This window comes from Salarias fasciatus, chromosome 15 (genome assembly GCF_902148845.1).
Source record: "Salarias fasciatus chromosome 15, fSalaFa1.1, whole genome shotgun sequence".
Classification (NCBI taxonomy): Eukaryota; Metazoa; Chordata; class Actinopteri; order Blenniiformes; family Blenniidae; genus Salarias; species Salarias fasciatus.
Genome location: NC_043759.1, coordinates 22521028 through 22539470, shown reverse-complemented (window position 1 = coordinate 22539470; position 18443 = coordinate 22521028). Strand labels below are relative to the sequence as shown.

The 18443-nt window shown below is 42.8% G+C and overlaps 1 protein-coding gene across 1 annotated transcript in view; it reads right to left on the bottom strand.

Moving 5' to 3' along the window:
- The window catches only part of nrxn3b (neurexin 3b), a 322512-nt gene that overhangs the window by 173000 nt on the left and 131069 nt on the right, over positions 1-18443 (bottom strand). Inside the window, exons 11-18 of the mRNA XM_030109917.1 lie at positions 9417-9620; positions 7873-7899; positions 4994-5113; positions 3793-3905; positions 2456-2724; positions 1997-2187; positions 985-1158; positions 158-184 (exon numbers count right to left, since the gene is read on the bottom strand). Of these exons, the coding sequence (XP_029965777.1) occupies positions 158-184; positions 985-1158; positions 1997-2187; positions 2456-2724; positions 3793-3905; positions 4994-5113; positions 7873-7899; positions 9417-9620 (1125 nt within the window). The remainder of the gene's footprint in view (positions 1-157; positions 185-984; positions 1159-1996; positions 2188-2455; positions 2725-3792; positions 3906-4993; positions 5114-7872; positions 7900-9416; positions 9621-18443) is intronic.

Here is an 18443-nt window from a genome sequence, read left to right as displayed (position 1 = left end):
CTCATTCTCTCTCTCTCTTTTTTTTTTTCTCTCAGAGAGCAGGTCGGCACCGCGGCGCTCAAGGGGGACATTATTGCCATGGTGACACCCACGATGCATTGCACACAGCAGACTTTCAGGCGAGCAGGCCTCCGAGAGGCGGAGTTCAACCCTCTACCTTGCAGGTCGGCTTTGGTGAAACCAACTTTGTTAGCGCAGAAAGAAAATAAACAAGGACAGAGCAGAGCGGGAAAACAAGAGTAAAGGTTAGTGAGGGAGCAGCATTGTTAGTGTTCTGAAAACTTGAGCAACTTTTAGCAACTTTGGCAAAACTACCTGCTAAAAGTTTGTTTGTCAGACTTCAGCTCCTATTTCAACATCATCACTGGCTGATTCATTCATACGCTTAAGTGTATTTATTGAGTGTGTTATTACAGTAGTGACCAACTTATTGTAATCTGCTGCCCTCTAGAGGAAAGACGTGAAGCCTGCCTCAAACAGTAAATATTCATGCATTTGATTTAATGTTTTGTGCTTTCATGGAGAAAAATCCCAAATTGTAAAGAACTAAAATAATCTGAACATAGAATGTGGCCAGAAATCACCGTAAACTAACAGAACAGTCATGAAGGAGTGCTTACTGACTGTAAAGTTTACATATTATCCTGGAATATGAGATTATAGAGGTTAAAAAGGGAAAAGAAAGTGTAGATGGTGTAATTTTAAGTAGCATCAACTGCATTACCTTATATATAAAATACTTATTTTTCCTCATTCTTCTGACAATTGTTGCTTAGGTTTAGACACATTCAGTGATGTAGAACTCCACTTAACATATTCAAAGTATTATCTTACATTGTGACAAATGCCTTGCAAAGAAAACGAAAATGGGAATAAACAGCGCCAGGAAAAAATGGCTTGAGGAGCTGCAGAAGCACCTTCTAATTAGCCTAATAAATCTCACACGGCAGGTCATGATTCACGTGCGCTACGGGCCATCTGTACCTTCACAGCCGCGCTCAATCTGCCCGCTGCGGAAAAGGGCATCATTGATGAGGTCTGGCAGGCGCCCGTTGAGGTCAACCGAGGCCAGGCAGCCCTGGAAGCCCTCCCGAGAAACCACCAGCTTGGGGAGGTTCTGGTACATGTTGGGTCCTAAACCTCCGACGAACAGGTCGCCTGACGGGACAGAGAGACAAAGAGGAGGGTGACTGGTCGGACGATTAGTCGCTTTATACCCAGCAGTTCACTGGTTTGATTCCCACAGCTTAAATGTCACCACTCTGACCCCATCTGCCACGGTTTTGTGAAGACTGGCTTTTTTTTTCCCCCACAAAATAAGCACATAATACAGAACTGCAAAGAACACAACCTGACAAAACCTTGACCCTGAAAGAAGTCCAAAGGGCTTACAGGAAATCCTTCCAATCAATAAATGTCACAGTAATGAAAATAAACAATAACAATGGATCAAGGAACAACAACTGAAGAAAACTAGCAAACAGGGTGGACATGAGATAATTCAGTTTTCGAGCCTCATAAAGAGTCAAATGGGACAGTAAGTTACATTTTTTTCTTATCCTTAGAATTCCAGATTCGGGGGTTCAAAAAAATCAATGAAAAGTTGAAGTATGGCAGTACGAGCATGTGAGAAATTAATGTCTGACACTTCCAGATCACAAGTTCTGCCTTGCAAATACAGGAGAGAGCAGCCAAACACACGACATACAGAATATATAAGATATTAATAGAAATACCAAGCGTTTACTGTGCCATGGAGATATCCCCTGAAGTTGGAAAGCTAAACAATTACTACCATCAAATATGTTCTTGGATTTTACTGTACAACAATAGGATGGTGAGTTGAATCACTGTGTCATCAAGTTCTCCTCAGTCCAACTGGAAGAAACATGCTAGATTTCAGAAAGACTAACATCTTACATAATAAAACATATAAGGAGAGTTAGGTATCATCAGCATAACATGATTCCTAAAGAGACATTCAGACATACTGTACCTTTAAGGTCGAGGTTTTTGGCTCCGTTAACGTTCTGGGTGACAGACTTTGTGTCCACTTTCAGTGTGTGTGTGTTGGAAGCGTCCCGTGTGATGACCACATTGTGCCACTGGTTGTCGTTCAGCGGGTTGTCGCTGTTCCCCTTCAACAGGCTGGGCCCGTTCCCCAGGTCGAACACGTAGTGGATGAACCTGGCGGAGGAGCGTCGGCAAAAATGCATCAAGTTCGACTCATCTGGAACGATTTATTACTTTTGACGAAGAAAAACTGTTCGCTGCTCTCACAGCAACCAGACTTAGGCTCCATTTACACCAGTACTACAGTGTTTATGCTGCTATAAGGTTCAAAAGAGACTCCAGATCATCAGTCTGGTTCATTGTTAAAATAATAAGCTATTGCCTTTTAAATGACTAAGCTGACATTGTCTGTCTTCACCTTCAACAGCTTCATCCCACTCACCCTTTGACCAGCTCCACAGCAATGAAGTCGTTCCCATCTCCACTGTTGAAGATGATGAAGCCGTCCGGTGAGGTGGTCTTGAACTGAAAGAAGAGGTGCATGGTGGTGTAGGCCTGCAGCGTGGCCAGGCCCAGGTAGCTGCTCTTGGTCTTAAAGGTCACTGGGTCCGCGATGATGAAGCGCATGCCGAAGCGGGCGTTGAGCTCGCAGAAGTCGATGTCCCCGTTCTTGCACATGTCGATGTACTGCATCCCATTGAACTTGAGGCTCTGGGGGAGGACAGGCGTTTAAAACGACAGCGCTGTTATCAATGATCTGTGAACTACAGGATAACTTTGTTCTCTAACTTTTGTCCTGAGGATCTGCTGCAGTGTTTATCAGGCTTTTGCAGAGCTTCTCTATTGGCCTCTTCAGTGTGTTGGAGCATCTAAATCATGCAGAGCAGTGAGTCACCGGGACCTGAGGGCAATTCAGGATGCTCCACTGAGCTGCATTTCAGGTTTGTTTGTGTACTCTTCATCTTGGATTCATTATTCATATGATACAAGCCTTAAAATTGCAATCTGACATCAGTTTCCAGCAGTCTGACACATAACATCTTAATCTAAGGAAAGTTACGGTGGAAGAGAGGCAATTTCTCACAAGTCACAACTCAGAAATAAGAGGAACTGCAGGGAGGGATAAGCAGGTACCTAACTGAGCCAGTTAAAGCTCAGGTCAGCAGCATGAGGTGCTGGATTCTGTTTTCAGAAAGGGTTTAAAGCCCTGCATCTGAAACTCTTTGGATGTCATCAAGGCTGCAGGACTAAACTATATTCTGACAAATGAACTCCCAGTATTGTTACATATCGACACAGAGAATTTATTTCTATAGCAACCCTAACAAAGGGCTATAATAACGCTAAGAGGAGACTGAAGAAAACATTTAAACAAGGTGATTAGGAAAGGAATAAAAAGGAGAAGAAATAAATACATAATGGCATAAAGGGAATAGAACAAGTAAAATCTATTGTTTAATGGAAAGCCAGAGGAAATAATAGTGTTTGAAAAGTGTATCAGGAGGTTTGAGCCACAGGTGAGGAAGAAAGGAACTAATTGAAACACCTCCGAAGTCTGGATGTTTCATATTCTACCAGTATAATCTGAGTATATTTATGTTTAAAGACTATTCAAAGCTTTGTGAATACAGATCAGATTTAGAGGTGGATCCTTTGACACTCAGGCAGTCAGTGCAGAGATTGAAGCTATATTGTGTCTATTGCCCAACGTTTCCTTCAAAGAACACATTTTGCATGTTGTACCTGGCAGTTATGTGCAATATCGGCTGCTGTAACTACCTGAAGATGTCCGATAAACGACGAGGGAGCGGACGACACAAAGCGTTTCTCCGTCAGGATGCCCGTCTCCACGTTGTTGAACTCCAGGCGGGTGTGGTCGCCCACCATCTGACCTGTGAGCCGAGGGCGAAGAGGAAAAGACGATGTGGGAATTCAGCCGAGGAGAGGCAGCGGCCTGACCTTCCAGAGGAGATTTATTACACACATCCAGCAATTGTGCTGTTGTTTTCGCTCCATTTAGGGTTTGACAGATGAATGAATGGTGAAATTACACACTAATAAACTGCAACAGCAGGTCGTCCGTCTGCGACCAGACAAGAAAATCTCCTGTCGACATCCGAAGGTGGAGATAATTAGCATGATTTGAATGAAAATGGAAAACCTCTCACAGATTTACTTAGTGCTGCAGCATTTATCAAGCTGGGTTAAGGATCAAAATGTTAAGTAACGAAACAAATGTTTTTATTCCTTTTTTTTCCTCCCAATTTTACATCTGATTTACAATATTTTTAATGTCTTTTAAACTTCAAGTTATATTGACAATCAAGCCTTTACTTCAGCGTTTTGCAAATATCACATCAACGTCTATAATAAAACGTGCTTACAAAACAAAGTGCATGAATGTGATTTTGCTTATTTGTTGAAACAAAGTGAGATTTTTGGGAGGTATATTGAATGCTTGTTGTGAACAGGGCAATTAAATGCAGTTAAATGTAACTAATATGAGTCATTATGAAGTAATTGAAGTACAATTTAAGCTTTAAACAATCAATATCTAGTTTTCTCCTGGAGACAGTCATTTAAAGCCTGTGTAGCACAAACATTACACTGAAGCAGGCCAGCTTCTTGCCACTCAGTTTTCTTTCTAAATAAAAGATGTTTTGTTAAACAACAATACCTTCACTTGTAAATAAAAACCCTTTAAGCCAGGGACGTTAAAGCTATGGCACGTGGGCCAGAATCGGCCCACCGCAGGATCCAATCCGGCCCACAAGATTAAATTTTCCAGCTGTGAGAAATTCTGACATTAACTGGGACAATATAATTAATATATTAATATATAGGGAGAATATTGTTGAAATTGAAATTCTTCTATTCAAATTTCAGGCATGTCATGTGTTGTAAAAGCACAGTTCATTAAATGTGAACCTGTCAATTATATATTAAGGCTTAGCTGCACAAGACCACATGAAGAAATCACCTTCAGCCATGTCGTCGTCCACGGTCAGCTTGAAGTTTTTACCGCGGCGGATCACTCGCACCGAGTGCCACTCGTTGTCGTTGAGCTTTTGCCCGGCATAAAGAACCTCAGGGCCCTTGCCTGAAGACGAGGGCGAGTTAGTGAAGGGGGCGGGGGGGAAGGCACGAGCACAAACCAAATTTTTGTTCTCTGGCAGCAAGAGCAGTTGTGAGTGTGACGAATACATCACGAGGCGAGATGCTCGGACATCAAACTCCTCTCCGTGATGTCCAGATCCTCCTCTGAGATTAAAGTGGGATCGAGAGCGACGGCACTTTGACTTTAACACCCAGTCTTACTTCTCAAACAAAAATTTGGTTTGTAGTTTGACAACAGAGGAAAAAAATAAACAACTGGCAGCAAAGCTGAAGAGATGACTCGCTGTTACTCATATCAGGGCCTTCACAACCACTCTTATTCTCTAGTCTTGATCTTATTCCTGAGCTATAAGCACCCTCCTCTTGTTTTAAACCTCCATAATCTTTCAGCTTTACAGACTTTGAAATATATATGTGCAAATAATGTGAATACATACTTTTTTACTAATAAAAATTTGACAGTTTGGAGGTACACATTGGTGGTAATGGTTTCATATTAAATATAAAAGAAATACTTTATTAATCCCAGATAAATATTGTTTGATTACTGTGCAATCTAAATATTGTTGGTCTAATTGTTGATATTTGATGTCTTTTCATAAATTGCATTCACACATTATATAATGAGACTTTTCATTCCAAACACACAGATGTTATATTCTAGTGAACTGAAAGAGTCACTGTAGAGTTAATGAATTAAACCCTTAAGTATCCCAGCTCTATTCAGCAGTTTTAGAGTAGTTCCACTGTTAAGTGAGTCAAACACTAGAGGGCGCTCCAAGCTCAGAGAGCCTACGATGAGTTGAGAGCAGCTCATCCTCCATGTGCTGCATGATGCTTTGTGAGAGCAGGTGTTCAATCCAAGCAGGGTGTGTTGTCTTCAGTCAGCCGGGGGGGGATTTTTCTTTAGCGGGATCAGAGTTTTTAATTTGCTGATTTATAGTGCGGTTTGAGTTTGAATGTGGCATTTCATGTAAAAGGTGGTGTGACAGATTGAGGCTTTTGGTGAAACGCTCCACCAAATTGAAATTGATGAACGTCTACCTCCTGATTAAAAATGCACCAGCTTGGTTATCACGTCGATGCAAGCTGCTGCGATATTATGATCAATATTGTTCTGTAAGTCCAAAGTTAAATTAAACCGCATCGCTGCTGGAGTAAAAAAGCAGCGGGGCAGAGATTAGACGCGCTAATGTTTAAACTTTAAGCGTGATAATGAAGTAATTTAAAGTTTGCCAGCCAAAAAAATGACCACTATTATCAGTTTCCAACATAACTAAACAACACTCATGTTTTCAGCTAAACTTTTCTATATAACTTTATTTTTCTGTTGAGTACATGTTATTATTATTAGATCAATGTGCCACTTCAAGCAAAGCAACATGATTTCAGTGCATGATTTATGGAGCTAAAGGCTGAAAACGTGTCTCATTGCTGTGCTTGTGGTGCGTTCAGCCGACGGGAACTGGGAGAAAGTTCAGTAGCTTTTTTTGTTTTGTTTTTTTAACACTGCATTTAAACCACATTTTCTGCTTTTCTTTGTCTTTCACATCTAACAATCATTATATGAAGTGTAACTGCAAGAATTTGTATTTGTTTATGTTTCCTCGTGCAGTAGAAGCAGAATTGTGGTGATTTAATTCCTTGAGTATGAGCATAAAATAGACTGAAAATAACTCCTGTCTGCGTGAAATGACGACATGTCTTTCAACGGTCCTGCTACACTGTTTCCAGTGATGCCGAGCCCTCTTCTGGGAGCAGTTTAATTCCTCTCATGCATTTTTCACGCTGCAAAGTAGGACTTTTCCCAAAGCTCAGTTGCTTCTGAGTGCACCATGAATTCATGAGTGGGTGGGAAGACGGGGAAGTTCCCACTTCCAGGTGGGAAGAGTACAAGTCAAACGCCGAGATAAAACATTGTTTGAGAATCTACGTTTGAGAAAACCTGATTACAGTGAGTACAATCTGTGGTTTTACTACCGAGAGAAAGAAAAAAACACACTAGTGGACCAACATGAAAACTGAAAGATTTTCAGTATTTCTGTCATTTACATTTAAATGGACATTGTTTTCCGAACGTTGGCGTGTAAACTTTTTTGAAGGAAAAACAAATTGTTTTCTGTCTCCTGTTTAATGACACTCATCTGTCAGGACTAGCCACTTTGTGAAAAACCATCATATAAAATAGGAATTAATAACTGAACGCTATAAAAAAAATCCATCTGTAAGGATGCCTCTACAGCTAGATAAACACACATATGTCCTGTTTCCTTCTGGCTGCGAGGCCCTTTAACAATAATGAAGAATAAAAGTCCCATTCATGAGCAACAGCGTGTCGTCTAACAGCTTGCGTATTTCACATTAAGGACCTATACAGTCTACTGCAGTAAACGTTAAAGCAAGGACGAGAAGCAAACAAGGCAAGAGAGACACAGCAATATAATACAATGTAATTGAGAAAACAGTGTAGCCTACAGAGTCTGAGGTGCAAACACCTCCTACTAGTTCCCTAAATTACTTTTAGAGGGGGGGGAAAAAACTACTTCCATTTGAAATATATAGTGCATTAATTCAGATTAGCATAACTTTGATCTATGGCTATTACTTTCCCCCCCGAGTTATCTGAGAAATCCTCTTATCAGTCCCCCGCATTCACACATTCCTGCTCTTACATCTAGCACACAGGCTCTAATCAAACATCGACTGAAGGAAGAAGGCTGCAGAAGAAGAATGTTGACTTACTGGTGTTACAGTTTATCCTGACACAGTCTAGATGGGGAGGGGAGAATAAGTGACAGATGAAATCGCATCCTTCAAGGTTACAGCTGCAGACATCCAAGAGCATCAAAAAGGCCACCTTCTGGGGACGGTCACATGACGCTAGCGGCCATTTTTAGGCGCGCATAATAATCCTTGCCAAGTGTTTTAATCCCCGGGAAAGTATTCACATTTTCTCTTTGACTGACTCTGATGTTTGGTTAAACTTCAAGCTACATGAGTTTCGCTAAATAACAAGAAACAAAATGGCCGCTTGCAATTTGTTGGCCACATCGATTTTGCAACCCAGCAACTTGAGCCAAGATGTGGTTCGAGCAGTCTGCGAATTGACACGATTGATTTATTATCGTGGAGAATTGGTGAGAATTCCAGCTGAGGTCGTGTTTGCTGGGTGCGGGTTGAAATCCATGTGCCCAGGGCTGGTCATGTGCCGTCAACCGCAACAGAAAAGTGGAAGCAAACAGCCTCGTGCCACGCAGCATCAACACCGTACCGAGACGATCCTGTGTGATCTAAGAAAATGATCTGAAAAGATACACATTTCTTACTTTTTTTTTTCTTTTTTTTTAAAGAGACTAACAAACATCAGAAGAAATGTGGGACTGCAGATGTTTGTAGCAGCTGTGCTAAGTGAGCAAATCGCTTTCTATGATTAATGTGCTGCGTTGGGGTAGTTAGTATGTAACCATATGCTCTCGGAGGAGAGTCCCTATTCCAGGCTGGCTGGTATAAATGTGTGCACTCTACTTAAATGTGGCACTCGTGCCACCATCTGCGGGCGCGCTGGGTGCTGTGGCATCGGGCTGTTTGCCAGACGGGCCGCAGGCTCTGGGCCTTTGAAGGGGTGAGTGCCATCTTTGAACAAGGCATGGGAGATGCTGGCTAGACCACGGGTAACTAATGGACAAGAGAGAGACATGAACCCGCTGACCATGAGGAAAAAAGAAAAAAGAACAACGACGACAAAATAAAGAAAAAAGACCACGATCCGACTCATATGAGTAGAAAACAGACTGCAGCACTCACAAGTAGAGACCTGAAGCTGTGAATAGATGGCAGGAGGTAATCTAAAATGTCGCTTTTTGAGTTAATGCGAGTGTCAGAAGTGCCATCTATTATTCAAAGAGTGAAATGTTGTACCTTCACAAAGGGAAAAAAAAAAATCTATTTGTGCACAATGATGAGTATGACTGCAGTGATCTATGTATGATGGGTTCAAAAGATGTGCTGCAGAGCATGGATAGCTTTGTTAAGTGTTAGATTGATGGATATAAGAATCTACAAAGACATCTGAGGCAGAAGAAACTTACAATTCAGGCAAGTCAAAAACAATCCATGCAACTAAGAAGACAGACTACAAAGCTGTTTTAGTATGTGTTAGATCTGCAAATCAAGAGAGCGCAAACAAAGAAAACAAAACCAATAAAAGAAAAAGACAGAGAAACAGAAAGACTACCCTCCCCTGAAAGCGAAGGAAGGCGACCCGGCAGTGACGGCTCATACGATACCTAAGTTGACCGTCAGCTTGACTCGGCCGCTGTCCAGCTCGAGCCGCAGAGTGTCTGCCGACTCGCGGGACGTGGCGGCCATGAGCAGCCCGAACGCTCGCTGGGACATGAAGCGGAGGGAGACGTCCTCCGCCTCGGTGTGCATGACGTTGGGAATCACCACCTTCATGTACATGCTGCCGTCGTAGGACAGGATGGAGGCCTCTGTGAGAAGAAAGAGGAGGAAAAACGAGTTAAAGATATGAGAGGTGAGTTTTCAAAAAGAAACACCTTCAGTGTTCATCTTTGGCTCTGAGTCACCAAAAATTACACAACAGAGTCAGAGCAAAAAGTTGCGTTTTTCACGTTTCCTCGGACACAAAGTCAGTGCATCTTCAAAAATTTCCACCTTGGGAGGCACTTTCTAACACGTATCATAGACGTCTAATCAGGCTGTCTCTCTTTGGTACGACTTTCAAGGTCAATCTAGACTTTTAAGAATTCTTTCACACACTCTCTGCTGGTGAGTGTGTGTGGGAGGGCTCCTTTGTCTCACTTTGCAGGCTGCAGATTTCCTCCTGGACCCTCATTGTCTTTGAAACCCCTATTGATTGTAGTCCAACCGATTTGTTGGTCACGAGCAAGAATTTTCCAAGACTCTACAAGGACGGTGTCTTCACCAGCTTCCTTTGACGTCTGACAGGCAGTCTGCTGTGGCGCACACCACACACACACACACACACACACACACACACACACACACACACACACACACACACACACACACACATATACAGAGACAAAACAAACCCAGCCCAGCCTGGGACTTCTGCTTCATCGTGCAGATTGATGGGAAACACTGCCTCACAGGCAGAAGAGTTTGTATGCTCCCAATGTGTCTGCATGGTTTTCCTCAAAGTGCTCCTCTCACAAGACGTGCTTGTTGGGTTAATTGTCAGTTCTACCACGCCCACAGGAGGTAAAGACCATTTGTTGGATCGTGTGTGATGGATTAAGTTTTGCCGGGTGTGTACTCTGTAAATTCTGGGATTTGCTCCAGGCTTTCTGACCTTGACATGAACAGTAGATTCAGAGTATTTGCAGTGCTCATTAATGCCAATAATTCACTCTCAGGTTCTGTAAAGTGAACTACTCACTCTGTTGAAGTACTTCTGTGTATGTGAGGTTTATTTAGATTGATGTTCCATGTTTTTTCAGTAAGGATTATGTTCAATTTATGCTCTGTTGTGAGTCCATCCATACATCCAGTTTCTATACTGCGTTATCCTGTTGAGGATAAAGATAAGTTCTGAGTCTCTTTTGTGAATTTTCATGTGTACATTGTGTGTTTGTTGTCATTACGTCAGGATGTAGGCCATGGTTATCTTATTGTTGCGCCCGGTGTCTTTCTGTTTGCCTGCTCTCGATTCCCGATGTTGTACATATAAAGGTTTCTTTGAGAAAAGAAATATCTTCCTCCTCACAGATCTATTGCTAAAGATTCACATTTTTTTTCCTCACAGGTTTGAGAGTTCACAGTTTGTTCCCAACATTTCTTGAGGTATTATTAGTGAAAGGTTTGCTTTAGACGTGGTTGATGCCGGAAGGAAGAAGACCAATGAGGACGACCAGGGAATAATTTCTCATGAAGCATGAAGTAATACACCGTCTCAATGGTGTTTAACAGTGTCTACTGTATACTTGGTGTGTAAAAAATCTTAAATTAAAAGCCACACACAGCCCAGTTTGGTGACAAAAAACCTTTAAATTAAAACTTTGGAGTCCTTTGCTGCGTATATATGATGAAAATTTATATATTATCATGAAAACCAAACAATTACTTCCAAAAACTTACACCAATCTCAACATAAAACTAATTGTAATGATGCATTCTAGTGCAAAATGCAGTGAAATGTCAAACAAAAATCTTAATTTCTTTGAAATGTTGATAGTTTGCTTGGTGGTTCAGTGGGCAAGTCTGCCTCTTGCAGACCAGGTTTGACCCACGGGCCTTAAGTTTGACACCTCTTATCTATATGTTACATGTGCAGCTGTTCATAACCTTTTGACCTTCTTACTTATAGTCGTGTCTGAGTCATTCACGTGTGAGTGAAACCATGTCACAAGCAGTCATTGATGTTATATTGGTCCACTGTTTCAAACCCTTGATAGCTTTAATTATGTAGCTGCCTAGCACTTTAATCATAGTACTGATTGCTGCGATTGTTCACGTTCGACAGATCAGACTCCATCACACGATTGGAATTACAGCATCAGAAATGCCAGACTTTTCCAATTTCCAATTCGTCTCCTAACCTCAGCAGATATCCCTGCAGCGTGGCTTACTCACAGAGGCTCATTTGCTTTGGGTTGTTTATTGAGGCTTTAGACGTATAACGTGACATCATGTGTCTTTAACATAAACTTTAATGGCACCAAGCGACACTCGTGTGGGAAGAGACAGACTCGCTCCATCTGTGCATGCACAAACACGAGATGCTATCATCGCGGTGCAAAAATATGGCAATATATCACATATGGTTCACCTCCTACTGACAGTTTTGTTTATGCCACCGCGGCCACCGATAAGATAAAAGAAAGGCGTGTGCTATGAAAGCAAATCCGCACTCGTATGCCGAGAGCGGAAAAAAAGTGAGTTCCCGTCAAAATCAAATCACGGATGCTTTCATGTTCCTTATATTTTGTCGGCGGAGAACACGCTCGCACACACACACACACACACACACACACACACACACACACACACACACACACACACACACGTGTCCCACACATGCCTGGTTGCAGCTGTATTCATCACCCATCGAGTGACAAGCCAGTGTCTGGGAGCTCGGGCTGCCGCGGCGCACACACGCTGCTCAGAGTGCAGAAAATTAAATCATCATGCTTCTTCCTCCGCTCCCCGGCAACTCCCCTCTATAGCTATTAGGCGGTTGCATTTACTGTCATCTGGAGATCTTGTTTGGGAAATGTAAAATCTGAACGGAGGTGGGCAAACGAAGCAATGCTGTAGCACCGCGCGAAGAACAGAGAAAGCCTTTGCATGGCTGAACACAAAACCGTGTGGTCGTTACACAGAGACGAAACGAGCGGATATGTCGAGGCTGGGGGGCCAGACTGTTCTGTGTTCTGTCCTGTTTGCTCGTGTTCACAAAAAAAGAAGAAGAAGAAGAAAAAACACGAGGCAGAGAATCACAGTGAGTGCGGCAAAGAAAGAGGAAGACTGTCAGCAGGCTGGATGCCTCTTGGGGAGAGAGAGACAGATTAAAAAGGGTATCCAACCATGAAATACCTGTTTTGACACCTCAGCTTTTAGAAATGGGGGGGAAAAAAAAAAGGAAATCGCCCCCTGGCCTTAGGAATGCACCAGCGTTGGTTTCGTCTGGGGAAATGCTGAGGCTGTAGGTGAGAGGTTTCCGAGAATCAGGTGGGAGACAGGACGCACATGTAAACTGCGACATGTTTGCGCGTTCCTTTGTGGAGTAAAATGCCATTTCAGGCCGATTTGTCAGGGAGGAATGTTTACTCATGCAAAAGGTAATGTATTATGAGTCGCATTGGATTTCGCCTCGCTCAAATGTCAGGATTCATGTGACATAATGCAAACTTCATACACAAGCAGTGTAAAATCACCCGACCATTCGTCTCGCGGAGCAGCACGCCGCTATAAAAATCCCACATTTCTGTGTTGCTTTTAGGGCTGTTGTAAAAATCCATTCTACGAACAAGCTGTCGACTGTGTGGGTACAGTAGCCTGGAGGGTAATGAAACCTTGGCTCGCCATTGTTCTGCTCAATTTTTACTTGCACGGGTTCTATTCCTCTTTGTCTCTCCCCTCTGCTTTCATGCACACACACACACACACACACACAATCACGCATCCACCAATGCATGCATGGACGGATCTCCTAACTGACAGAGGCTCGTATTGATTCGTGAGGCGGGTCAAGTCCCAGACTCCCTCCACAAAGGAGGAAGAAGAAAGAAAGTGGAGGGAGTCAATCTACTCAGAGAGACGGGGCAGGACATGAAGAGCGCCCCGTGAAACAAAGCGTGATGACCACTCTGGAGTTAAAGCAGACCTGGCACGGTGCCCTAGGTAGAGCTATTTCTGAAAATCCATTCCGATGTTTGGAACTACGAGAGTCTGACATTTGGGGCTCTGTGGACATGTCAATCCTGAAAAGGCAGTTTCTTACTGCCTCCAAACTTTTATTCGCTCTCTCGTTTTCATCGTCTGGACAATGCTAACACATCTGCCTGTAAAGTTCGATCCCACTTAGCTGCAAATATCTGTGGATTTAAAGTCTAGTAAAAGAGGTCACAGAGTTAGTTTGGAGAAACTTTGACATCAGAGCTTGGTTGAAGGATTATTTGCATCTGAACTGATTTCCTGTTAAAGAAATTAGCTAAAAAGGTTTTAGCTCTCACTGCTAGCTAACGGTGTGTCAGATGATGACTTGCCTTCCACGCGTCTGCTCCTGACACCGCACCAACACGACACACAAGCCACCACACAAAAACCGGTCGATATGTCTGACTTTTCAAAACGGGGGACAAAACATTTTCTCACTGCAGAGGTCTGTTTTTGGTGCAAGGCGTTGTGTCTGCGGCGCAGCGGTCCCCGTCCTGCCTGACTGGCATTGATCCATCTCAGCTGGAATCGGCTCTGCTGCAGGTAAATGGCTTTTCATTGTCTTTGAAAGCGAGGGGAAGTTTTTACTTGACTGATGTTTGGCGTGGTTTATTCCCACAGCTTGTTTTTTGTTTTTTTTTTTTTGTGCCGCTGGAGCGGCAGAAAGCGAGGTGAGGCGGAGTGTTGTGAAGATGCCCACCAGCTTAATTTAGAACCACTGAGGCAGGTTGGAGGAGACGCAGACGGAGAAAATCTCAAAAACTTCCCACTCCGAAGGCAACCGAAGAGACGTGATTGACAGGACAGTACCGCTTCTCAAACACAAACGCTGTGAAATAACAATGGAAGTGCAGGTATTGAAACAAAAATACATGTAAAATCACTAATCTAACATCAAAAAGTCAAGAAAGAACAACAGCAACGTCCATACAGCAAAAAGTGGCGAAGGGGATTGTTTCCTTTACATTCATTTAATGAGAAAGTCCCATTGAGATCTACGCATAACTTAGAAATGATGTTTCCAGTTTGAAATAGTGAGCTAAACCAGGGTTAGGAAAACACACAAGTCCAGCATTTGGATATAAACATGCACCAAACTCAAGCAGTGGTTTAATCCAGGGGATTCATGGTTATACTGCTTTTACCTACTTATTTTTCCAGTCAGCATTGCTTTGCATGCATCCACTTCCAAATCCCCCGCGATGCTCCACTCAGCAGTTATCTATAAACCAGATGGCTTTCTTTTTTTTTTCTCCTCAGGACGATGAAGCCATGACCTGTCCTACTCTGCCTCTCATCGGCGAGAACTGACAAATGACAGAAATGACAAGGCAAATATTGCAAAATGATGAATTATACCAAAACTATGTGAAACTGAGCAAACCTTATGGATACATTTTCATGAGTCTTATGTGCCACTATTTCTAAAAAATGGCATTTATGAGCTGTTTTAACTTAAAATACAAAATCAAGTGCGTACCCATTTCTCTAAGGATCACTACACTCAAACTAAAACAGTATTACTTATGTAGAGACGCTTTGATTCCATCTGGTCTCCGATGATAACTCAACTCATCACAACAAAGATGTCAACGTCTGCGTTCCCTTAACTTTGCCAGCATTGACTCTTCTTTTTATCAACTGGTTCTGCTCATTAGACATTTGCCCAGACCGCCCTTAGTTGTTACCCAGGAACTGTATTTCTGTTGAAAAAAGAAGTGAATCGTTGCAGAAGCTCCGCGGCTGCAGCTGTGCCTCGGCTGGTCATCGACTCTTTATTCCCCTCAGTGGTGTCCTCCTTTCCAGGTTCATACCGGTGGTCTGCCTGCAGCCCTGCACAACTCTACCTTTTGTTCCAGGAACATTTCAATGTGACTCGCTTCTGAGACTCGGGGACAAATGTCGTGTGTTTTTAAAAATGCTACTTTTTAAATTTGAACCTTACTCAATCCAGTGTGTTTGCCTGGTCGTGCTCACTGTTAGGATGGTTTCCTGTCGGTGCTTCCTGCTCATTGTGCCGACTTCCATTGGGTACAATGTGGAATCAAAGAAATATTGTGCTTTAAATCCAGATCGGATCCTGTTTTTCAGGGCAAGTCGTGAGTTATTATGACATTCTCCTCCCAAAATGTAATACTATGAATTACAGAGCACAGCAAACACGGCAACAACAGCAGTGGGATCTCTGCCTCTGCTGTTTTATGTCTGCTGGAAAGTTAAAGGTTGGTGTATATTTGGATTCATGTCAAGTTTCTATGTAAAGATGTATTGCTGAAGTGTAAATCTACAGTCTCAGGCTCAAAGAAAATACATAAATTGTTGGAAATGTTGTGTAATTCGAATAAATGAAGGAATGAATGAAGGAGGGAATACTCCCCAAATCTCCATCTAATTGTTTTCATCCAGTACAGACTGCAGAAAGTTGCACAGTCTCCCTTCCCTTGACCCAAAGTCTATAAGACACAAAAGGCATTTTTGATTAAATGCCAGGGAAAAAAAAAAAAAAAGGTCAATGTTAAGCATGGGCTAAAACTGTATGTAAGTTTTATTGTACCTTATAAAAAATATTAGAAACTGCCCTACTCATTTTTTTTGTCCATGCTTTTTACGAGTCGGAAAAAGGTGAATGCCAACAAGTGGCTGAACGAGCCTCCGGGGGCTTTTTGGGACGTCACATCGTCCCTCCGAGCGCCGGCTAGTCCCTTTACGGTCTTGTCAATTTTCTACGCAAGCTCCTGAAACCTTCCAGCTTGTAGCTTTATGGCTTTTATCTAGGTCACGCTGGGACCAAAGACTTTCGGAAAGGTGAGTGCACTAAATCAAATTACAAGTTTGGAGTCGGGCCGTAGAGATTGTGGAGTTACGCATCTGAAGTAGTTCGAAAGGCAGTTTAATGTTTTCCTCAGCCGAGGTATTCAGATATGAACGTGGAGACAATCTGCAACGGAGTAGTTTTCCGTCAAAATGCACGTGGCTTCTTGATCGGATATACTCACCATTTCAGCATTTGCAACGATCAATTTGGCACAGAGACCGACGTGTTCGTCTTACACGAGTGTACCAGCATTTCACAGGGGTTAGCGTCGCTACATCACTGTTAAATTAGTGAGGAGGTGAAAACTGCAGAACAGCTGGAGCGAACATCACTTTCCGTTTGCGAGGAGTTAATTGTCGGGACGCGCACAATGTGAAATCAATCACCGGCGATGTAAAGCTAATGTGTGAGATACAGCAGGTGACTGCACTTCAGGCAGCCGCTGCGCGGCTGTTTACGACATCTCTGAACCACAAACACACACACACACACACACACACACACACACACACACACACACACACACACAGTCGGAGGTGAGACTCATGCATCTCTGCAATTTGGGATTTCATAAGAGAGACATCAGCAGCATTGAGGATGTCATTTCAGATGGTAATTAAGTTGCTTGTGAGCATGTGTGTGTGTGTGTGTGTGTGTGTGTGTGTGTGTGTGTGTGTGTGTGTGTGTGTGTGTGTGTGTGTGTGTGTGTGTGTATGAGTAAGCCCTGCTCTATACATAATTAGTCCAACTGAAGCAGAAGATGGAAGAGGAGGAGGAGGAAAGCTATTAAGTGAGAAGTTTCACAGATATTCAGGGTGTAGCACGAGGGGAGTAGTTACATCTCAGCACACACACACACACACACACACACACACACACACACACACACACACACACACACGCGCGTGCAGTTAAACACAGTTTGCTGCCGTTCAGTCTGCCGTCTTTGTCTCCATTTTTTTTGTCCGTGCTCCCATTATTTACTCACAGTGGCTGTAACTTTGTCGGATTATCTAATCTTTTTTTTTTTTTTTCTCCCCCTGACGGACTGACAAGTCTTTGTTTCGATAAACAATTCAACAAGGGCCTGACTGTCATTGTGGTGTTTTATGTGAATGCCTGTCAACTCCTCTCGCGCACACACACACACACACGGGCACACACACATTTCAGAGCCTGCTGTCAACACGCTTTAAAGTTCAAAAATCATATCCTCAACCTGACAGCAAGGATAAGGACGCTGATAAGGAATCTTACAGGCACTAAGTGTGTGTCACCGTGTCCTTTTTGTCTGTGTGTGTGTGTGTGTGTGTGTGTGTGTGTGTGTGTGTGTGTGTGTGTGTGTGGTGTTTATGTACTATCCACACACTGAGGAAATAGAAAATGCCTGCACTCAAAAGTAGAGGCTCTTGGCTGCGGACGTTATCCACAGTAATCCTCAGCACGTGATTGGATGTGGAGAAACACGCGGGTACAAACTGCTGCTACAACACGAGACCATCAAAGCCACCAAAAATATCCCAACGGACTCCAGCGCACTCTTAAAAGCAGACTCCAGTCAAATAATCCAAACCCCCTGTGAGAGAAAAGCACTTGAGTGAGACACTTGCTTTTAAAAATATTGGGGGGGAAAGAAATCTGTTAATACACTGTGTGCATCAGAAAAATTATATTATTTCAACTCTGATCGTTTATGAGGCTCTTAGTCGGCTGATACACTGAGCCACAAAGTGTATGTGAAGCACTGGGGACTCCAATCCTTCCTATTTCAATTTATTCTAAGTATGCCTGGCAGCGTGATAGCCAATATTAGCATGCCCCCAAAGCTCAAAGCGGCCTTAGAATATCACGGAGGAGTGTTTTCTTTGCGTGGGTGTTGATCCAGCAGCTCAATGTCACTAATATCCTACAACAGCCTTGAGCTCACATTAATAAAATTTGCTGGTTGTTTCAATGACAAAATTTACATTTCCCACCACGTTCCCAGTAGAAAAGAAGAAAACTTGACTTGAACTTTTAAAATTAATTTATAATTAGGGTTAAAAAAAAAAAAAAAAAAAAAGTTGGTTGGGAGCTT